Source organism: Mobula hypostoma, chromosome 6 (assembly GCF_963921235.1).
Source record: "Mobula hypostoma chromosome 6, sMobHyp1.1, whole genome shotgun sequence".
In the NCBI taxonomy this organism is placed as follows: Eukaryota; Metazoa; Chordata; class Chondrichthyes; order Myliobatiformes; family Myliobatidae; genus Mobula; species Mobula hypostoma.
The window spans coordinates 44238474-44262832 of record NC_086102.1 but is presented as its reverse complement, the minus strand read 5'-3'; the positions used below and the strand labels follow the sequence as shown (position 1 = coordinate 44262832).

The window sequence follows — 24359 nt, the reverse complement described above, 5'->3', positions numbered from 1 at the left end:
ACTGGACCATAAATATTCTTTGATACCCGATCCTGAAACATATAAGAGACATATTGAAACCAAAACTAAATATGATTTTCTTTTAACCTATCCTATTGAAAGCCAGCTTATAAAAGATAGAAGTCAATTTTATATTCACGGAGATAAAACTGGTAAGCTACTGGCTAATCAATTGAAGCCATTTATAGCCAAGCAGCAAATTAAAGAAATATGTAAAAGTAGTGGGGACATGATAATTGACCACTTTGAAATTAATGACACTTTTAGGGAATTTTATTCCAAACTGTATAGTTCTGACTCTGTTAAGGATAATATTGCAATGAATAGAGGAGCATCGTTTTAGAATGGAAATGATGAGGAATTTCTTTAGCCAGAGAGCAGTGAATCTGTGGATTTCTTTGCCAGCAGCAGCTGTGGAGGCCAAGTCTTTATTAATATTTAAGGCAGAGGTTGATAGATTTTTGACTGGTTAGGGCATGAAGAGATACAGAGAGAAGGCAGGAGTTTTGGGCTGAGGAAAATTGGATCAGCCATGATGAAATGACAGGGAGGCTCGATAGGCCAAATGGCCTAATTCTGCTCCTATATCTTGCGGTCTTATTATCAAATTACATCTGACTTATAAACACCTCTATGAAGGTTTTCCTTTATATTTAAATTGATAACAATCCCAACTCCCAGTTTTTCCTTATGATTAATGTGAGGTAATTGATACGATTCTACATTATTTTTAACGTTAATTAATGAAACTATAAACTAGACAGAATTGGTATAAATCAGAATTCTCAAAATACTATTTTCCCCTCAACATTGCTAATAATATTATAAAAGGATTAATATCACGACTAATTGCATTTTACACTAATGGGGGTTGGGGATTAGTGTATTCCTAGATGGAGACAAGGCCTGATAAAGGTCTTGTCCCAAAATGTCGACTCCTCTCTATCTAGATGCCTGACTTGCTGAGTTCCTCCAGCATTTAATGTGTTAAGTGTAATTGTTAAGTAGATTCGATGGGCCGAGTGGCTTCATTTCTTATGGTTCTATGTCGCAACCCAAGTATGCCCGCCCCGGCTGCTCGCTCTCAATCTGATTGGTGGTTGTCACCCAGAGTGACAACCAAGATGTAGTTCCCGCCCCATCTGCATCCTGGTCATTGATTGGAAGAAAGAGCGACGTCCCCCCCCGATGAACGTGCGGCGGTAAAGCGTTGTACTCCTTGAGCCGGTTGCTTGAAACTACTCTTCGTCTGGATTCGGAGTTGGAAAATCAGATGGAGAAGGTGTTCTGCAAGGAACACGGTACGTTCATGTACTGGTAATTGCTATTGAAAGTATGGGAGGGATAGGTAATCGGCTCAGAGGCATTGGCCTAAGTTTTTATAACCTAGTTCAGGCAGTGACGTACTTTAACTGGCATGGGGCCTGGCCAATGAAAAGCTGCGGCGAGTTCAGCTCCAATCGACGTCTGGGGGCTTCCCAGCTGCAGGACCCTGCGCTGCCTCGGGTGGAGACGTCACGTGTAATGGTTCAGTTCTGCTCTCCTTCCTGGCGTTGCTCAGTCTCAGACCCAAAACCCTGCAATTCCCAGCACAAGCAGCTTTTCATTTTTACAATGCTGTTGGATGTGCAGGAGATAGTTGGCTTCTGGTCCGCCGTTCATTATCTAATATAATCCCTCAGTGTATGTTTTGAGTTAAATCAATGACTGAGCTGTACTGCACGGTAGAGAAGTGAATCTTAAGTATTTCTCGCTCTTTGAGTGAAGAAATATCTCTATAATTCTAAAAGACATTATTTTTAGAGACGGTAACCCATTCTCTGTGTCTCCTCAGTGAGCTTCTACAAGTTTTCTCCATTTGAAATAAAAATCACCTCTTACCCTTCTGAATAATAGGTCCGCTAACTTGATCTCACCCTGCATATATAAATCGGTCGCAGTTTGATGAATCTTTGCTGTGCAGTTGACTCGGCGTTCTGGAATTGCAGTTGCTGTCAGAGAGAGTTGCAGGCGGGCGATTTGCACCACTGAGACTGCAGGGAGCCTCTGGCGAGTTAAGGTGACAGTGTGGAATAGATTTTTGGCAAGAAATAAAAGGAAAATGAGTCGGGGGGGGAGTGGTGTGGGTTCGGACGAGGAAGGTCGTTTTCAAAATAATGATTATTTTCATATCTAATTGTCACAAAAATCTTCACCTGGTTAGATTGACAAAGGCTATATAGAAGGATATCAGTCTTAGCAAAGGCAGAGTGTTGATTACATGTACTGATTTAAAACAACTGAAAAAAAATGCTGAAAATGAAGACTCTGGATGGAAGTAAAATTGTTGGTGCATTAAACACACAAAATCCTTGAGGAAATCAGCAGGCCAGGCAGCATCTATGGAAAGTTGTCGTTTCCGGCTGAGACCCTTCAGTAGGACTGGAGAAACAAAGATGAGGAGATTTAAAAGGTGGGGGGAGGGGAGGAAGAAACACAAAGTGAAAGGTGAAGCAACACACACAAAATGCTGGTGGAACGCAGCAGGCCAGACAGCTACCATAGGAAGAAGCACAGTCGACGTTTCGGGCCGAGATCCTTCGTCGAAACGTCGACTATGCTTCTTCCTATGGATGCTCTCTGGCCTGCTGTGTTCCAACAGCATTTTGTGTGTGTTGCTTGAATTTCCAGCATCTGCAGATTTCCTTGTGTTTGCAAAGTGAAAAGTGAAACCAGGAGGGGTGCAGTAAAGAGCTGGGAAGTTGATTGGTGAAAGAGATACAGGGCTGGAGAAGGTGGAATCATGGAAGAAAGGGGGGGAGGCCCAGAGGGGGGCAATGGGCAGGCAAGGAGATGAGGTGAGAGAGAGAAGAGGAGTTGGGGAATGGTGAAGGAGAAGGGCAGTGGCATTACTGGAAGTTCGAGAAGTCGATGTTCATGCCATCTGGTTGGAAGCTACCCAGACAAAATATAAGGTGTTGTTCCTCCAACCTGACTGTGGCCTCATCGCGATAGTAGAGGAGTCCATGGATTGATATCTCGGAATGGGAAGTGGAATTAAAATGGGTGGACATATTTGACCCTTTTCTTTCTTCCATGGCCTGCTGTCTTCTATTAGATTCTCTATTCTCTAGCCCCGTACCTCTTTCACTAATCAACTTCCCAGCTCTTTACTTCACTCCTCCCCCTCCTGGTTTCACCTATCACCTTGTGTTTCTTCCTCCCCTCCCCCCACCTTTTAAATCTACTCACCTTTTGTTTCTCCAGTCCTGCCGAAGGGACTCAGCCAAAGTGCCGACTGTTCATCCTTTTCCACAGATGCTGCCTGGCCTGCTGAGTTCCTCCAGCATTTTGTGTGTGTTGCCTGGATTTCCAGCATCTGCAGATTTTCTCTTATTTGTTCATACATTAGTAGGGGGAAATAAAGGTTCAGGGTGTTATTTCAGGTGTACCTTTGTGTGTATCTATGGAGGATATTAGGGACAAGTTGAGAGGGGCAAAGTTGTTTTGGCTAAGAGATTACGGACCTGGAGAGAAGGGAAAAAATGAGATAATTTGTTCAGTGGAGTTACTCTGCGCTCAAAAGCCTATTTAGGCTGTGTTAGTTATTCAGTCAGAATGTATGACTCACCATTGTGGTGTTTTAAATGCCAACGAGTGGAACATAAGACCATAAGACATAGGAACAGAATTGGGCCATTCAGCCCATCAAGTCCACTCTGCCATTTCATCATGCTGATCCCAGATCCCATTCAACCCTATACACCTGCCCTCACCATATCCCTTGATGCCCCAACCAATCAGGAATCTATCAACTTCCGTTTTAAGTATACGCACGGACTTGGTCTCCACCACAGTCTGTGACAGAGTATTCCACATACATACTCACCACTCTCTGGCTGAAAAAAAATCCTCCTTACTTCTGTTCTGAAAGGTTGTCCCTCAAATTTGAGGCTGTGCTCTGTAATTCTGGACACCCCCACCAGAGGAAGCATCCTCTCCACATCCACCGTATCTGGTCCTTTCAACAGTCGGTTGGTTTCAGTGAGTTACCCACGCATTCTTCTAAATTCCAGTGAGTACAGGCCCAAAGCTGCCAAATGCTGCTTGTGTGTTAACCCCTTCGTTCCTGGAGTCATCCTTGTGAACCTCTTCTGGACTCCCTCCAGTGACAATATATCCTTTCTGAGATAAGGGGCCCAAAACTTGTTGCTGCTGCTTGCAGGGGGAAGTTCCGATGTGCAAAATGTGGAGGTGAGCATGAGTATGGGAATTGTGAAGTTGGTGCAGAGGCAAGAGGCTGCAACTGTGGGGGTGCTCATGTTGCTTACTTACGATACCCTGTTTCATGAAAGACTCGGGAAATTCAGAAGGTGAAGTTAGCACATAATATTTCTCATGCTGAAGCTGGGAGAAGATTTGATTCCTCCGTTGGGTGTTGGGTTAAAATAGACACAGGGATTTGGATGGAGGAAAATCACGGAGTGAGGTTGTACAGGTGGGGAGAGAGGAAGCATCTAGTGAGGTAATAATTCTTAAAAAAAAAATTATCTTACTTTTGTATGTGCTGTGGTCAATGGAACAGCACAAGTTGGAAAGAAATCTGTGATTGTACACGGGGTGCTACACTCTGATTGTCTCCAATCAACTTACAGTTCTTCATTGGAATGCGAGAAGTTTGTTTGCCAACGGACAACAATTTAGAGCATATGTTTCAGGTTTTAGTGATCCCTTGAGTGATATTTGTGGACAAGAAACTTGGTTGTGATCACATTTATCACTTAAGATTCCGGGGTATGAGGTTGTGAGATAGATGTACAGCTGTGGGAGGGAGGTTGTGCCACCTTGGTGAAGGAGAGTTTATTGTACATAATTTTGCCTTCTCCAGAGAATGCAGAATGTGTAACTATTGAATTTTCCATGGGGTGGGATCAAAATTGTGAACGTTTGTAATCCAGGTCTGGAACTGTCTGTGAAAGGGTTGAGGAGAATATTGGGAAATTATTTTAGTAAAATTATTTTTTGTGGTGACTTTAATGCACGTAGTGGTTTGTGGGGCAGAAAGACTACAGATGCTAATGGGGTAGTAGTAGAGGAATTTCTGGAAGAATGATTTAATTTGTTTCAATAATGGAAGAAAGACGAGTGTTTATTGTAAAAGGTGGGGACGACTCGTATCTCTGCTCCACTTGAACTTAGTAGTTTGGATATAATGACTGATTGTATGGAGAGTAATCATTTCCCAGTTCTGTGTATTGTAGGGGTCAAAGTTCACTGTCAGAATTTGGGTTCTGGTACTAAATGGTGTTTTCAGAGGGCAACCTGGGGAAAATGTGTTGTTGAGTGTGAGAAATCATTTGTCTCAAGGTGATACCATAGAGAAGACTGTTAGAATATAATTTCTAGTTTGTGTGGGTAGCTCATCAAACCATTCCTTTGCTGTCTAGGAGAGCTGGTATGAATGTGTTCTTGGTGGACACAGGAATGTACAGAGGGCATCAGAGACCAGGGATGGGCATTTCGTGTTTTGAAAAGTTGATTAATGCAAGAAGCTTTGCTGAACTTTCAGAAGGAAAGAGCAATGGCAAGGAGCATTATTAGGAATGCTAAAAGGGTGGCTGGGGGAGATTTTGCTCATCATATGGGAGGGAAACTGGCATGACAGTGGTGTGGAGAATGCTAAAGAAAATGAATGGGGTTTGAGGTTATATCCAGATTCCAGAGTTAGTGGAGAACGGAAATTTGGCGACAACAAACAAAGAAAAGGCTGAATGTCTGGGAAACACATTTGCAAAGATACATGACTAGACAATTTAGGGGATGAGTATCTTCATAGATGTCGTTAGGTTGCATCTGGAATTTCCAGTTGGCGGATGATTCCCTTCCACGCCACTCTGTCCCGACACTTGTTGTGGCTCCGTTAACGTCGTTGTTTTGATCCTTTATTGAGACTGACATATTGGGAAATCATGTACTTGGCAGATTCCTAGCAGTGGGTTGCCTTTGCCTTCTGCCAGGTGAGTTTAAAGAGATCACCCCCTCTCTTCTTGGTAGATCATCTGCTTGCAAAGCAACCATTATCTTCCAAGGTTGTAGCTCTTCCGCCTTCCCCACCAGTTTTCTGTTGGGTCTGCCGTTGGCCATCGCTCGTAACTCCGAGCAAGGGACCCTTACCAGGTGCTACCAGCCGGGTCAGCTGGACCTGGGACGAATCGCAAGGGAAGGGTTGACCACACCCTTAGGCCAACTTAAGGCCTTGCTACCCTAATCTTCATAGAAGGCAGTATATTTTGATGGAGAATAGGAAGATTTGTGAGAAACAAGAGATGTTTGAGAGTGCCATGGATAATGATTTTATGTTGGCTGAACTGCAATTTGCTGTCAACAGTGGAAGTACTACAGCCCCTGGACAGGATGTGGTTAGCTATCATATGCTCCAGCGTCTGCCTGGGACAGTCCTAAAGAAGTTGCTTAAGTTTTATAATAAGGTCTGGAAGCAAGGAATGCTCCCAGGAGACTGGAAAGGGACTGTGGTGTTGCTTCATGTTAAACCTGGAAAGGATCCCACGCTACCAAGTAGCTACAGGCCTATTGCTTTCACTTCACTGTGTAAGATGATGGAGAAAAATGATAGTAATTAGGCTGATGTTTCTTTTGGAGAAGAGAAAATTACTTGGTCGCTACCAATGTGGGTTTTGTAAAGGGAAATCTACGTATGATGCCTTTGTACTACTGGGAAATGATGGTCAGAAAGCTTTTACAGTATAAGAGTCAGTAGTTGCAGCGTTTCTGGACTTAGAAAAAAGCTTATGATATGCTATGGAGGAAGGGGGCTTTTGATTAAACTAAGTAAGCCTGGTATTGGTGGGAGGCTTTACAACTGGGTTTTGGATTTGGATTTAAAAACGTAAACACGAGGAAATTTGCAGATGCTGGAAATTCAAGCAACACACATAAAAGTTGCTGGTGAACGCAGCAGGCCAGGCAGCATCTCTAGGAAGAGGTACAGTCGACGTTTCGGGCCGAGACTCTTCATCAGGACTAACTGAAAGAAGAGCTAGTAAGAGATTTGAAAGTGGGAGGGGGAGGGGGAGATCCGAAATGATAGGAGAAGACAGGAGGGGGAGGGATGGAGCTAAGAGCTGGACAGGTGATTGGCAAAAGGGATATGAGAGGATCATGGGACAGGAGGCCCAGGGAGAAGGGAAGGGGGGGGGAAGCCCAGAGGATGGGCAAGGGGTATAGTGAGGGAGATAGAGGGAGCAAAAGGAGAGAGAGAAAAAGAATGTGTGTATATAAATAAATAACGGATGAGGTACGAGGGGGAGGTGGGGCATTAGCGGACGTGGATTTTTTGTTTGGCCATACGTTTAGAGTGAGTGTGGGTGAAGAAGTGTCAAAAGAGTTTTCAGCGGATAATGAGACACAGCCGCCCCAGGTAGTGTCATTAGTCCAATATTATTTAATCTGATGAGTAATGATATTTTTAATGGTGTTGGGCCAGGGTTTGGATTGGAGTTATATGCTGGTGATGGAGTTCTTTGGAAAAGGATCCATAATACTACCTCTGTGGTAAGATATGTGTAATCAGTGTTTTCAGCAATGGAAAAACGATCTTTGAACTGGCAGTTTAAACTTTCAGTTTCTAAGTCAAGATATATTGTTTTTACTTGGAAATATGGGTTAGATAATATTCACCTTACTCTGTATCAGTGTTTGCTGTGTAGGGTCCCCATATTTAAATACTTGGGGTTATGGAGAACACATATAAAGTTTTTGGAGGACAAGTGCAAGCAGGTCATTAACTTCTTGTGCTGTGTGGGCTAGTTACGATGGGGGAGCTTCCAGGGCTGTGCTATTGACAATTTATCGTGCTTTAATGCCCTCTTGTCTGGACTATGATAGTATGATCCATGGGGAAGCAGCTCGTTCAGTTTTATAGAGGTTGGATGTACTACAGGCAAGGGAACTTAGAATCTGTAGTGGATCATTCCGGGTCGAGAGATGCACTGGGGGTTGAACTATGTGAGATGCCTCTTTACCTACGGAGAGAAGAATTGAGCCTTGCATACTGGACTTCTGTTGTGGGGTGGGGGACGTCCCATTTGACATAATCAGTTTTAATGGATTGTTGGGAATATACCAACAGAACTGGTAGATATCAAAGTTGCTGGTGAACGCAGCAGGCCAAGCAGCATCTCTAGGAAGAGGTGCAGTCGATGTTTCAGGCCGAGACCCTTCGTCAGGACTAACTGAAGGAAGAGTGAGTAAGGGATTTGAAAGTTGGAGGGGGAGGGGGAGATGCAAAATGATAGGAGAAGACAGGAGGGGGAGGGATAGAGCCGAGAGCTGGACAGGTGATAGGCAAAAGGGGATACGAGAGGATCATGGGACAGGAGGTCCGGGAAGAAAGACAAGGGGGGCGGTGACCCAGAGGATGGGCAAGAGGTATATTCAGAGGGACAGAGGGAGAAAAAGGAGAGTGAGAGAAAGAATGTGTGCATAAAAATAAGTAACAGATGGGGTACGAGGGGGAGGTGGGGCCTTAGCGGAAGTTAGAGAAGTCGATGTTCATGCCATCAGGTTGGCGGCTACCCAGACGGAATATAAGTTGTTGTTCCTCCAACCTGAGTGTGGCTTCATCTTTACAGTAGAGGAGGCCGTGGATAGACATGTCAGAATGGGAATGGGACATGGAATTAAAATGTGTGGCCACTGGGAGATCCTGCTTTCTCTGGCGGACAGAGCGTAGATGTTCAGCAAAGCGGTCTCCCAGTCTGCATCGGGTCTCGCCAATATATAAAAGGCCACATCGGGAGCACCGGACGCAGTATATCACCCCAGTCGACTCACAGGTGAAGTGTTGCCTCACCTGGAAGGATTGTTTGGGGCCCTGAATGGTGGTAAGGGAGGAAGTGTAAGGGCATGTGTAGCACTTGTTCCGCTTACACGGATAAGTGCCAGGAGGGAGATCAGTGGGGAGGGATGGGGGACGAATGGACAAGGGAGTTGCGTAGGGAGCGATCCCTGCGGAATGCAGAGAGAGGGGGGGAGGGAAAGATGTGTTGGAACATATTATTCTCCATAACTTCCGCCACCTCCAACGGGATCCCACCACTAAGCACATCTTTCCCTCCCCCCCCTCTCTGCATTCCGCAGGGATCGCTCCCTACGCAACTCCCTTGTCCATTCGTCCCCCCCTTCCCTCCCCACTGATCTCCCTCCTGGCACTTATCCGTGTAAGCGGAACAAGTGCTACACATGCCCTTACACTTCCTCCCTTACGACCATTCAGGGCCCCAACCAATCCTTCCAGGTGAGGCAACACTTCACCTGTGAGTCGACTGGGGTGATATACTGCGTCCGGTGCTCCCGATGTGGCCTTTTATATATTGATGAGATCCGACGCAGACTGGGAGACCGCTTTGCTGAACATCTACGCTCTGTCCGCCAGAGAAAGCAGGATCTCCCAGTGGCCACACATTTTAATTCCACATCCCATTCCCATTCTGGCATGTCTATCCATGGCCTCCTCTACTATAAAGATGAAGCCACACTCAGGTTGGAGGAACAACACCTTATATTCCGTCTGGGTAGCCTCCAACCTGATGGCATGAACATCGACTTCTCTAACTTCCGCTAAGGCCCCACCTCCCCCTCGTACCCCATCTGTTACTTATTTTTATGCACACATTCTTTCTTTCTCTCTCCTTTTTCTCCCTCTGTCCCTCTGAATATACCTCTTGCCCATCCTCTGGGTCCCCCCCTGCCTTGTCTTTCTTCCCGGACCTCCTGTCCCATGATCCTCTCGTATCCCCTTTTGCCTATCACCAGTCCAGCTCTTGGCTCCATCCCTCGCCCTCCTGTCTTCTCCTATCATTTTGGATCTCCGCCTCCCCCTCCAACTTTCAAATCCCTTACTCACTCTTCCTTCAGTTAGTCCTGACGAAGGGTCTCGGCCTGAAACGTCGACTGCACCTCTTCCTAGAGATGCTGTCTGGCCTGCTGTGTTCACCAGCAACTTTGATGTGTGTTGCTTGAATTTCCAGCATCTGCAGAATTCCTGTTGTTAGAATTGGTAGATGTTTTGGGCGGATAATTAGGGAATATGTACAGAAGTATGATCTTGGGCATTTGCAGATTAGCCCAATAGTAGCCTCATTCCACCTTAGAAATCTCCAGATGTGGGGATAGATTTGTTGTTACCAAGGGATAGACAGGGTCTTGTGGGTGGTGAGAGGGTGTCTGGTCATCTACAGCAAAAGTATTTCTCCTTTTCGCCTATCTTTACAGATGGTTCTAAAGACCTAGTTAGCAATCGGGTGGGCTCAGGGATATTTATCCCCTGGTTTAATGTTGAGGTGGGGGAAAAAGCTGACAGATGGGTTGTCAGTCTATACAGCAGAATTTATGGCCATTATCATGAGTTTGCAATGGGTCGAACAAGTTAAGCCAAATAGAGTTGTTATCTGCTCAGGTTCTGCCTCAGTACTACAGAGTTTGGAATCAAAGTGTTCAAGGAGGCCTTGATGGAGGAGTACTACAATTTGTATGTTCTGGAGAGTGTGGGACTAGTAGTACAGTTTTGTTGGGTACCTGCACATGTGGGTATATCAGGTAATGAAAGGGCAAATGTTTTCGCAAAACAGGCACTACCAAGTCTGTGGTAGATATTACAGTCAATATTGGAAAGTATGACCCTTTTATTAGGTTGGCTGGGATTAGAAAATGGCAGAATTTGTGGGATAGGGAGGTGGAATTACAGTTTGGTTCCATTAGTTCAGGGGAGGCATTACTGGAAGTTCGAAAAATCATTGTTCATGCCATCATGTTGGAAGCTACCCAGGCAGAATATAAGGTGTTCTTCCTCCAGCCTAGGTGTGGCCTCATCGCGACATTAGAACATGGCCTCCTTTACTGTCGCGATGAAGCCACACTCAGTTTGGAGGAGCAACACCTTATATTCTGTCTGGGTAGCCTCCAACCTGATAGCATGAACAATGATTTCTCAAACTCCCAGTAATGCCCCCCGCCCCGGAATTCCCCATCCCTTTTTTCCCTCTGTCACCTTATCTCCTTGCTTGTCTATCGCCTCCCTCTGGTGCTCTTCTCCCTCTTTCTTTCTACCATGGTTTTCTGTCCTCTCCTATCAGATTCCCCCGTCTCCAGCCCTTTATCTCTTTCACCAATCAACTTCCCAGCTCTTTACTTCACCCCTCCCCCTCCTAGTTTCACCTATCTCCTCCCGCCACTTTCTAACTCTGACTTTTCTTCTTTTTTCCTCTAGTTCTGCTAAAGGTTCTCAGCCCAAAACATCGACTATATTCTTTTCCATTGATGCTGCCTGGCCTGCTGAGTTCCTGCAGCATTTTGTGTGTGCTTCCTAAATTTTCTACTTTGAATATGCCATACACTGTGGAACGTGACTCCCTGCACCACATGGTGTAAGTTACAGAATACTCCAGTATTTAAACCAGTTAAAATTCAGAGCTGAGTTGGCCCTGCTTCGAAAAGAAGCAAGTTGCTGTGGTAACACAAGAGAATCTGCAGATGCTGAAAATCCAAAGCAAAATGCTAGAGGAACTCAACAGTTCAGGCACCATCCAGTCAAGGTTTCAGACCAAGACCTTTCATCAGGACTGTTTTAATTTCCTTAGTCCTGTTTTCAGGTAAAACGAAGTTCATTTTTTTTAGATTATGAGAACACTCAGTCCTCGTTTATTGTCATTTAGAAATGCATGCATGCATTAAGAAATGATACAATATTCCTCCAGAGTGCTATCACAGAAAAACAGGACAAACCAAAGACTAACACTGACAGAACCACATAATTATCATGTAGTTACAGCAGTGCAAAACAATACCGTAATTTGATAAAGAACAGACCATGGGCGCGGTTTTAAAAAAAAGTCTCAAAGTTCCAAGTCCCCCGACTCCCGAGTGCCCGATAGCAGCGGCAAACGGAGAAACTCTCTGCCATAAACCTCCAGACACCGACAACTGCCGATGCATTGGAAGCACCCGACCACAGCCGACACTAAGTCTGTCCGTCTGTCCGAAAACTTCGAGCCTTTGACCAGCCCCTCCGATACAGCCTTCCGAGCGCCATCCTCTGCTGAGCGCCTTCGACCTTGCCTGGCCGCCGAAACAAGCAAGGCCGAGGATTTGGGGCCTTCTCCTCCGGAGATTCCGGATCGCACAGTAACAGCGGCAGCGAAGCGGGCATTTCAGAAGTTTCTCCAGATGTTCCTCCGTACTCTCACGTCTGTCTCCTCCAAATCAGAATTGTGCACAGTCCCCTACTTGACAAATAACAGACATCACCGCCGAAGTGGCTGCGTGCGCTGCGTCACACCGCCATCTTCTCCTCCTCATTTTGTGGACTATAGTAGAGTTGAAGATGTTTTATTTGCAGTGTCTGGTTCAAGGATGCTGGATCTAAGAAAGCTGTTCTAGCATTTTAAAAAAATAACAAATTACCAACTGCGGTGATCCAGAAAATCGGTGCTCTGCATAATGTCATCCAGAATAATAAAAAAACAGAAGCTGAAAATATTGGAGCAGCTGTATTTATAATTAAAATGACCGGAGGAAAAGCAGCTTGTTGCAGATACAGTGGGCCCTCCGTATCCGTGGGTTCCACATCCGCGGATTCAACTAACCACAGATCGAAAATATTCGAAAAAAAAATTCCAGCAAGTTCCAAAAAGCAAAACTTGAATTTGCCGCGTGCCGAGCACTACACTTAATCCACGGGAATGAAGTGATGTGTAGGCATACCCTGCTGTAGCCTCCCGCCATTTCACAGATCCTCAGTCTCTCTCCAGCTCTCGTTGTTTGAGCTTTGTTCACCTCGCGTCTCATTCATTCGCTACTTGTGTTGTGTGCACCCTTTGTTTCTGTGAAAAAATGGCTCCTAAAAAGCAATTACGTGGTCAAAACAATTCTTCAAAGGCTATGAAGGAGGGTAAAGTGCTATCTCTCACCGAGAAAATAAAAATCTTAGATCTTTTGAAAAGTGGCATGTCGTTTGTCAAAGTGGGTCGTAAGGTCAGTAAGAACGAATCGAGCATTCGCACAATAAAGCAGAAAGAAGCTGAAATTTGTAGAAGTGTTAGTGCTACCCCTACAACGGCAAAAATGGTCTCTCTGGTTCGTGATAAAGTGCTTGCAAAAACTGAGAAAGCATCAAGTGTGTGGCTAGGGGACATGTCACAGAAGCAGATCCCTGTTGATGGCAAAATTATGTGTGAACAAGCACTTAGCCTCTATGAGCACTACTGTGAGGGGATTGAGGAGAGCGAGAGGAAGGAGTTTAAGGCTAGTAAGGGATAGCTGGCTAGCTATGTAAAGTGCTAAAGCCTCAAGAACTTAAAGATCACGGGAGAATTGGCATCGGCTGTTGCCGAGGCAGCATCAGTGTGCCCAGAGGAGCTCAATAAACTCATAGAGGAGAAAGGCTACCTTCCAGAGCAAGTCTTCAACTGTGATGAAACGGGCTTGTCTGGAAGAAGATGCCCAATCGTACCTACATCCATAAGAGTGCCAAGCAGGCCCCGGGGTTCAGGGCCTGGAAGGATGGCATAGAAGAGCATAGAGAAACCCTTACCAACGAGGAACTCGAAGATCTGCTGAAATCCTCTACAGAAGATGATGATGCAGAGGATTTAGAGGAGGCGGAGGCAGAGCCATCAACTTGGACACTGCAGCAGTTTTTCAACAGGTGCAAGTGTTAAAAGGGTAAGATCCTGGAGTACGATCCTTTGATGGAACGAAGCCTCCGTGTCACCCGAGGGATAACAACATGCCTACAACCACTGCAAGATTTGTTTAATGATGCAAAGAAAAAGAAGAAACAGCTTCCTATAACAATGTTTCTAACTAAAGCATCTGCAATTGTGAAGCCTCGACCTTCAACGTTTGAAGATCCTCAGCCCTCAACCTCCACAGATCCTGACATTAGTATTATTGAGCCTCCTTCAAAGCATCATTATTCCCTAAACAATACAGTATAACAACTATTTACATAGCATTTCATTGTATTAGGTATTATAAGTAATCTAGAGATGATTTAAAGTAAACTGGAGGATGTGCATAGGTTATATACAAATACTATGCCATTTTATATAAGGGACCTGAGCATCCGCGGATTTTGGTATCCACGGGGGTCCTGGAACCAACCCCCTGCGGATAACCGAGGGACGACTGTACAAAGGTTCTGGCTGACTTTCATGTGCTAATATGGTTCTCAAATCATGTTAGAAAGTGAAGTATTGAATGTGCTTTAAGGACAATGGGGATTTACCTGAAAGTTACCTGTATTCCAAGTTTTGAAGTTTTACTGAAACCGGGCTTGTATTCGTAGAATATTAATGTCAAAAAGTTATATCAAGTTTTTAAAATATTTATGTAGGAATAATAGGATGGTAGAAATGTTTCCTCCTTGACAATGAGTCATATTAAAGCAGGGGTTCCCAACCTTTTTGTGCCATGGATCAATACCATTAAACAAGGGGCCTGTGGACCCCAAGTTGGGAACTCCTGTATTGAAGTCAGAGGCAAACTGTTAAAAAGATGAGTTTGAACACTTCTGAGCACAATGACTTACAGAATTGCAGGACTCTGTCCATAAATTCAGCAGATGCTAGCTGAATTAGTCATTTATTGCAACATTTGTTGATATTTGTTAACAGAGTTTGAGGACTATGGTAAATCTAGTCGTGATATAGCAATAATCCCGTTTTATGAACATAGAACATAGTACAGGCCCTTCAGTTCACAGTGTTACGCTGAACCTTTAACCCACTCTGTTAGATCAACATCACCTATCCTCCGATATAGCTCTCTGTTTTCCTATCATCCATGTGCCTATCTAAGTCTCTTAAATCTTCTAATGTACAAACGTATCTGCCTCTACCACCAAACCCTGGCAGCACATTCCATGGACCTGCCACTCACTGTATGGGAGGGAAAAACCTACTTGATATTCCCCCCTATACTTTCCCCCAAATACCTTAAAGTTGTGCCCTTCATATTAGCCATTTTCACCCAGGGTAAAAGGTCTCTGGCTGACCACTCTATCTGTACACTTATATAGTGTTGCCTGTCACCCTCCTTCACTCCAATATAATTGGAAAAGGTTCATGGGACTTAATGGACCTGTTGCTTTCTTCCGGATAAAGGATGGTAATTGATGACATGGGTTGAAATACCACCTGTGTACTATTTCCAACGTATCATGATTCGAACTACAGCACATTTTAAAATTGCAGAATACTTTTTGGTATAATTCAGTGTGTAGTGCTCGGGGGGGGGGGGATTGTTATTGCTTGCAGTCATATTACCTTAAAATAGTCAAAATGTTAAAATTAGTTTTTTTTAATCAGTCTCAATGTAATTTGCAGAGTCAATTAAACCAACTTTAAAGTACAGGTGATCCCTGCATTAGTTGGGGGGGAGGGGAAAGTGTGTGGGAGGATTGGTAAAAGTGCTTACATATGCTGAGCTCACCAGTAAGTTATTGTGAGATCTTGTTTGAACTCATCACCTTTACTTCTTCATTATACTATCCCATGTTTCTTGCAGGATCCCTGTGTTTGCTGAAGACTGGAGTGAGAGATGGAGCTACTAAGGGAAAAAGTTTCTATGTTTGTGCAAATCAACAGAATTCCCCTTGTTCGTTTGTACAGCCTGCTGAGTATGTATTGTTTGTTTGGGGTTGTAATGTAGAAGAACAAACAGTATTTGGTTGAGAAATTTTGGCATCAGTAATGCACCTTACGAAGAACCAAGCTTGGAATATATTTAGAAATGTTTAAAGCTCATGGGGTTTTGCATTAGCTGGAAGTTCATGAGCTGCTGTTGTTAGTTATCTAGCTTGAAGCTGAGTGAATTTGAACAAAATGTGATACTTGAACCAAAGTGTTTGCTTCCGTGGACGGAAGCTGGTAACTATTTCATGGGACTGGTGGATTTGGGAATAGTTCCCCTAATATCCTGACCAATATAGCCTTTGCCCAGTTTATTGAACATGATATGCTAATCACTAATCTCCCTAATATTTATGACACCTTACTGCAAGCACATTACCCACAGTGCATCACTGACTCCACACCATGGCGGATTGTCTGTTATTTTAAAGTTGCAGGGTCCAAATTTCAAGCGTCTTCAACATTGCTAGTTATTTCTAAAAGCATTATGTGCAAACATATCTATGTGGTACATAGATTATATCAGATTATATGAATAACTGAATGCAGGAATGCAACAGCAGGACCTTGTGCTGTGATACAGGTAGAATTTTTGTTGATTTCTTTATCCAGCCTTTTGATTGATTTTCTGAGAGAAACATTAAGATTGAATGAACTTTAAATAACAACTTGTGTTAAAAAAAACACTAATGAATATAGAGAGTGATGGCTGTAGCAACCATAATCTGGTACAGCTAGCCTATTACTATCAGAAATAACTTACAAAGCAGAATGCAAAACAACTTGAAATTTACAATTTGCATCTTTCATATAAGGAAAATGTTTCCTCAAACTGTTTATCCTTAGCTCAGTAAATGTAACGCTTTTAACAGAAAGGGAGAAGGGTATAGTAGTAATTCAGATATTCCAAATGTTGTCTATCCTTCCCAGTATTCCTGTATCTCACTGCCTGGTGCATGAAGACTCAATTGTGGAACTTCAGGCGATTCACAAGAAATCAGACACCCAGTCATATCGGTAAGATTTTATCATCACTGCTGTGTCAACAGCATTAATTTATATTTCACTAAATGAGCAGTGAAATTAATATATTGATTATAATACAATATAGTTTTGGGCATGAGGGGAAATGGGAGAATGCAGGAGATTGGGGCTGAGAGGGAAGATAGACCAGCTACGATGAAATGTTGGTGTAAACTCAATGATCCAAGTGGCCTAATAATACTCCTAAATCTTATGGTCCTGATAGGAATACCTGCATGTATCTTATTCATAGGTTCAGAGTTCTAGGTTGTATATCTTATAGTTTAATGCCTGATGTAGTCATTGAGTGCATTTAACCAGATTGTGGGCTTCTTTTCCTTAAACCGGAGCTTGGAGCACCTTAGGGCTTATTGGATCATTTCATCAAAATGTGAAAGTTGCAGTTACTGGAAATGTGACATAAAAGCAGAAACTAGCAGAGAGTGTGCAGCAGAGCAGGCAAATGGAGATTGGAAAATGTTTTGGACTGATTACCTTTTGCTACAATTGAAACAATGTTAGGATGTGGTTTAAATGGAGCAAAAGGAGAAAGGCTGTGGAGAACAAAGGAAATACCTGTGACAGGATGAAACCTCAAGAGAGACTGTGTGACCCAAGTGTTGATTTTGTCAGCTGAGAGAGAGCCAGTCTGCCTCGAGATATAAGTAGTGAAATAAATGAAAATATCAGAGCAAGATAGAAAAACAAATTCAACATTTTCATATGATGTAATTTGACCTTTCCGAATCCTTTGTATTAACTTAAAATATCTGAATAGAGGAGCGGAGTTGACGACATTACTGAACCTGTTGGATTTAAGATATTGGTCTGGCCTTGTTTTGTTCAGTTTGCTTTTTTGGGTTTAGTATTTAGTTCTACTTTTGGGGGTTTTTCTTTGGTTTTTTTTTAATTTCTTTTTTCGTTATGATTAATTACATCATGAGTTTGGAAGTCTACTATACCTGTGTTATCTGAAATCTTTTCTGTATATGTTTATTAACAATAAGATTATTCCAATCTCTGTGTATCAACATTGTTATTTTGTTTATAATCTTGGAAAAATTAATAAAAAGATTTATAGAAAAGAAAGAAAAACAAAATGCTGGAACTGTGAGGTGCTGCACATGCCAGAGATCTGAAATGAAAACTGTGTTGTAAATATTCAGCATTTCAGACAGCATCTGTAGGGAGAAGAATGGCTAATGAAGTATTAGGTTTGTACTGCTTTGCCACATTTGGCCAGCTCTGAAGCAGATTGGAAAGGCCGGTTATCTGAAATTGAGTTCCTTTTTCTAGCTTTGAGAAATGTAATGTGCAAGTTTGAGGTTGAGATGCTCTTTCTTCTGTCTGCGTTGGGCTTTGTGGTAATAGTGGGGAAGTCATCTGGGACTAGGCTGGGGAATCGAAGTACTAAGTTCTAGCTGCCTGTCATTTTAATTCTCTATCCCATTCATGGCCACATTTGGTTCCTTACGGTTTCACTGAAGCCAAAGGTAAGTTCAAGAAACAGAATCTTGCCTTATAACTTCGTACATTACAATCCATAGGACCTAACACTAATTTCAACATTTTCGGATAGCTAGCATTTGTAGTTTGTATCAAAGCTGGCCAGATCATAGAAGCATCTTGTCTGTATCATTAGCTAATTTTTTTTCTTTCTCCTTCATGACCTGCTGAACTGTCTCAGCATTCTGCTTTTATCATTTGTCTGTAGTATCATCTCTAGCACTTCTTCTTTCTTCTTTCTCTTGCAACGTATATCAGAATTGAATAGCATATATTCATCACTCTCCCTACCTCAACCGAAAGCATTCAATCTTTCTTGGTCTCTACCCTTTCATAGGCAACCTGTTTGTTCTACGTGCCCCTCCCCAGTCTCTGCAACTTAAAATGTGACTTCTAATTGTTTCAATGGCCAAGAGTCTGAAACATTAGCTGTTTCCCTTTCCACAGATGCTTCCTGGCCTTTGCATACTTCTATGATGTAATCTCTCCTCAGTGGAACAAGCTGAAATTGGTACATAGCTTTTTCTCATTAAACTGTGGGCCCTGTAGGACCACAAATCATGGACTTCAGGTCAGAATAATTCCCATTGACCATTATCCTTCTATTGGCACGCCAACTCCGAATCCAATAGGTCAAGTCACTATAGATCCAATGTATGATAATATTATGGATGGGCTTACCAGGACACCGTAATGAAATAAAAAGATTTTATTCCAGTATTTTTGTTATTAGCAATCAGAATAATTTTCCTTCAAGTACAAAAATGGGAGTTTGAGGTCCAAGCATTTGATATTGTTTCTGATACTTTCATTAATTGTCCTGTGCTATTCCTGCAGGTTATACTATCGCTGTGTTAAAGGGAAGGCAGATAAATTGAAATGGTGTGGAAATGTGCCTTGGCAGGTATGGATGTTCAGCTTCTGCATGATTATGCTTTATTTCTTAAGTTTGGGTTCTTTTGGAGTGTTTTTAAAAATTGTCATTGGCATTTCACGCCTGCTTCCCTGTCCTGAGAGAATTTAATGCCTGTATAAGATAAGGGAATGGAAGGTATTGTTCCAGCATTGAAGCTTTGACAGTCCTCACTTTAATTAAGAATGGATTCAAAAATTGTATTTTGTAGTTGGTTTTCAATTAACATATAGTATTAAAAACATGTATGTGTATGCAGCAGAAATATTAAATGTTAACACTTGTTTTTCAGGAGCCAGGTCCAAATATTTCATCAACTAACAGAAATGGGAATCTCGATGCACAACAGCACCTCCTCTCTGTGAATCAAGAGCGAAATCCTTTTAAAATTGCTACCAAAAATCAGAAGCCATCTTCTTTGTTTGCTGCTACGGGTGGTAGAGGTAAACAAGGTGTAGAGTCTGAATCAGATGAAGATGTGAGTGAGTTGTTTGGTTTGGGTGGCTCATCACTAATGTGCAATGAGAAAGCAACAAAGAAGTCTCACGATGGGTTCAATGTCATTGACAAGTTAACTAATGAGACTGAAAAGCTTCACATTAAGGACTTTGAGAAGACTCGGAAAGAAACAAGCCATCACCTTAAGAGTGATGTTGAAGCAAGTGGCATTGACTCTACCAAGAATCATTGTTCATCATGTGATCCCTTGCCAACTGACAAAGGAAAGTTTTCAAAGCCGTCACGGGGAGCAGAGAGGGATAAGGTACCGCTAGAATCTGGGAAGTATGTCCGAAAAGGATTATCTAATCACTTGTCTCATCATGAAAACACTGTAGATTTGCAAAGGGAATCAGCGAAAGAAAGACAAGCATCAGGCAGTAAAGGTGAAAGTGAAAAATCACTTGGCACTCAGAAGTGCAACATAAAGAAAATATCTTCAAAGACTAAGCTAATAGATACTCAGGAAAATCATTTACAGTGGAAGCAAACAACTAAAGTTGAACATGATGCCAGTTCAGTTCTTACTACAAGAAAGCCAGCAAAGGAGGAAAATGACTCATGTGAAATTAATTCTGAAGCTCCTGCGAGCATTGGAGCAGGAAATATCCATGCCACATTAAAGCAAAGTATACCCAGCAGTCAGTCAGTGGATGTTAAGCAAAGCATAAGCACAAAGAATTCAAATACAAGTAATAAACAAAGAACACTCGCAGCATTTCCTGGATTTGAATATGCATCGGCAAACAAAGAAACCAAGAATATGACAGCACTACACAGCCAGCTGGCTATTCAACTTAAACAGAAAAAGGTAATAGTTATGAGCAAAGGTAACATAAAAAGACAGTGATAATTTTGGAAACAGTTGTATTTATTACCAACACTGGTTGCTTTGAGAGGACAGTCGTTGTCTTTTTGTACTGCTGCTGTCCAAGTAATAAATATACACAACCAGATTGCCATGAAGTCACCGATAGTAGTCTGTTTCCCAGTTTCAACAGGCTGATTAAACCGGGATGTTACTGTTTTCATGCACCAGCTGCACTTGTCTCACAGAGCAGAAGTAGTGGGTTTGAGAGGTGCTGCTGAAGACTTCCTGCAGAGAATTCTGCAAATAGTACTTAATAAGTTATGTGAGCATAAAATAATTCTATTTTAATTTCATCTGCAATGATGAAATTAACATGCAATACATAATTCTCTGAAAATGCTATTCTTGCAAACAAGGGGAAGGTTGTACACAAATATAAAAATTTAATTCATCTGGATTAGAGCCCTTCATACCCCTTCAATCCATGTAACTATACAACTGTCTCTTAAATTTTGAAATCGAACACACATAAGCCACTTCTGCTGGCAGCTTGTTCTACACTCTTGAGTGAAGAAGTCATGTTCTCCTTAACCATTTCACCTTTCACACTTAACCTATGATCTCTAGTTCCAGTTTCAACCAACCTCTGGAAAAAGCCTGCTTGCATTTACACTATCTATACCCCTCATACTCTTGTATACCTCTGTCAAATCTCCCCTCAATCTTTGTTCTAGGGAATAAAGTTGTAACCTTTTCAACCTTTCCCTATCACTCAGGACCTCAAATCCTGGGAATACCTTGTAAATTTTCTCCGTATTCTTTCAATCTTATTGCCATGTTTCTTATCGGTAGGTAACCAAAACTGCATATGATATTCCAAATTAGGCCTTACCAATGTCTTGTACAACTTCAATGTAACATCCCAACTCCTGTAGTCAATACTTTAGTTTATGAGGGCCAATGTGGCAATTTTTTTTTATGACCCTATCTACCTGTGACGCCACTTTCAAGGAATTATGGATCTGTATTCGCAGATCCGTCTGTTCTGCCACATTCCTCAGTACCCTACTGTTTGTCTGCATTGAATTCCATCTGCCGTTTTCAGCCCAATTTCCCCAGCCGGTTCAGATCCCACTGCAAGCTTTGATGGTCTTCCTCACTGTCCACTACATCCCCGGTCTTCTTGTCATCCACAAATTTGCTGATCCAGTTAACCAATTATCATTCAGATCATTGATATAGATGACGAACAACAATGACCCGCACCAGTCCCTGTGGCACACCACTAGTCACAGGCCTCCAGTCAAAGAGACCACCACCTATTACCACTCTCTGGTTTCTCTCACGAAGCCAATGTCCAATACAATGTGCGATCTCATTTGCCATGCTATTGAACCTTAGTTACCAACCTCCCATGCAGGACCTTGTCAAATGCCTTTCTGAAGCCCATGTAGACAACATCCACTGCCTTGTCTTCATTAACTTTCCTGGAAACCTTCTCAAAAAAACTATTAAGTTTGGTTTGACACAATCTACCATACACAGTCATGTTGACTATCCTTAATTGGTCCCTGTTCATCCAAATACTTGTATAACTGGTCCCTTAGAATACTTACCAATAACTTGCCCATTTCTGATGTCAGGCTCACCAACCTATAATTTCCTGGCTTCTTCGTAGAGCCTTTCTTAACAATGGAACAACATTATCTGTGCTCCAGTCCTCCGGCATATCACCCGTGGCTAAGGATGTTTTAAATATCTCTGCTAGCATGACTGCAATTTCAGCACTAGCCCCCCACAGGGTCCAAGGGAGCACCTTATTGGACCCAAGGGATTTATCCACCCTAATTTGCCTCAAAACAGCAAGTACTTCCTCCTCTAAAATCTGTATATGGTCATAGACCTCACTGCTGCTTTGGCTCACTTCTGTAGACTCTGTGTCTGTCTCCCAAGTAAATGCAGTTGCAAAAAACCGACTTGCAATCTCCCCCATCTTGTTTCGTTCCATGCAATGACTACCAATCTACCAACCAGAGGACCAATATTGTTTCTTGCTAAGCTTTTGCTCTTAATATATTTGTAGAAGCCCTTAGGATTCTCCTTCATCTTATCTGCTAGAGCAATCTCATACCTTCTTTTAGCTCTCCTGATTTCCTTAAGTGTCCTCTTGTATTTCTTGTACTCAAGTACCTCATTTCCTCCTTCCTGCTGGGCACCTCCTTTTTCTTAAACAGGATCTCAACATCACTCAAAACCAAAGTTCCCTAAACCTGTTATCTTTGCCTTTTATTCTGAAAGGAACATGCAAACTATGTACTCTCAAAATTTCACTTTTGAAAGCCTCCCACTTAACAAGTACACCTTTGCCAATAAATAACTTGTCCCAATCCAAACTTGCCAGACCCTTTCTGATACCATCAAAATTGGCCTTTCTCCAATATAAGTTCTCAGCCCGAGGAGCAGGCTTATCTTTCTCCATAATTATCTTGAAACTAATGGCATTATGATCACTAGATGCAAAGTGTTCCCCTACACAAACTTTTGTCACCTGCCCTGTCTCATTCCCAAATTGGAGATCTAGCATCACACTCTCTCCAGCTGGGACTTCTATGTACTGATTTCCAGAACACATTTGACACACTCCGTTCTATCTAGCCCTTTTACAGTATGGGAGCCAGTCAATATGTGGGAAGTTTAAATCACCTATTATCCCAACCTTGTGTTTCTTGCAGTAGTCTAGGATATCTCCACAAATTTGCTTCTCTAAGTCCCATGGACTGCCGGGTGGTCAATAATATAATGCCATTAACGTGGTCATCCCTTTCTTATTCCTCAGTTCCATCCGTAGATGAGCTCTCCAGTCTGTCCTGTCTGAACACTGCTGTGACATTTTCCCTGATGAGTAGTGCCCCCCCCTCCCCCTTTAATCTCTCCTACTCTATCATGTCTAAAGCAGTGGAACTCTGCAACATTGAGCTGCCAGTCCTGCTCCTCCTGCAACTAAGTTTTACTAATGGCTACAATGTCATAATTCCACCTACTGATCCATGCCCTCAGCTCATCTGCCTTTCCTACAGTAGTCCTTGCATTGAAATATACACTCAGAACATTAGTCCTACCATGTTCAAACTTTGGATTTCTGACTCTGTGTGTAGGTGTAACCATCTCTTACTCCAAAACCACTCTATGATCTTCTCTTGTGTGCTGGTTCTCTTCCCCTGCAACTCCCTTCCCCTACCCCATGCAGCACTAACACACTTTCCACTAAAATATTAGTTCCCCTCATATTCAGGTGCAAACCGTCCCTTCTGTACAGGTCCCACCTTCCCTGGAAGAGAGCGCAATGATCCAGAAATCTGAAGCCCTCCCTCGTGCTCCATTTCCTTCGCCATGTGTGAAACTGTATGATCATCTTATTTCCTGCCTCACTAGCATGTGGCATGGGTAGCAATTCTCAGATCACAACCCTGGAGGCCCTGTCCTTTAACTTAGCACCTAACTCCCTGTACTCACTTTGCAGGATCTCATCACCCATGTGATTGCTTTCAATGTGGACCACAACGTCTGGCTGCTCACCCTCTCACTTAAGAATGTTCAAGTTTAATTATCATTCAACCATATACATGAATACAGCCAGAAAGAAATGTTGTTCCTCTGAAGCCACAGTGCAGAACACAGTCCCAACAGTCACACACTGCACAAGGCACATGTAGCACATTTAATTATGATAGCAGAAAAACATACAGTCACAAAAAGAAACTGGTGCCTGGGAAGCAACATACTATCTGGGAATCACATTCTCATCCACAGAACCTCCTGTCTGTTCCCCTAACCAATGAATCCCTTATCAATAGACAATAGGTGCAGGAGTAGGCCATTCGGCCCTTCGAGTCAGCACCGCCATTCACTGTGATCATGG

At 42.8% G+C, this 24359-nt stretch overlaps 1 protein-coding gene across 2 annotated transcripts in view; it reads left to right on the top strand.

Annotated features, from left to right (window-relative positions):
- Positions 1-1166: 1166 nt before the first annotated feature.
- The window catches only part of ttf2 (transcription termination factor, RNA polymerase II), a 98612-nt gene continuing 75419 nt past the window's right edge, over positions 1167-24359 (top strand). For both annotated transcript variants that reach the window (XM_063050724.1, XM_063050723.1), the window contains exons 1-5: positions 1167-1301; positions 15565-15676; positions 16620-16706; positions 19056-19122; positions 19424-20440. In XM_063050724.1, the coding sequence (XP_062906794.1) occupies positions 1274-1301; positions 15565-15676; positions 16620-16706; positions 19056-19122; positions 19424-20440 (1311 nt within the window). In that variant the 5' untranslated portion in view covers positions 1167-1273. The remainder of the gene's footprint in view (positions 1302-15564; positions 15677-16619; positions 16707-19055; positions 19123-19423; positions 20441-24359) is intronic.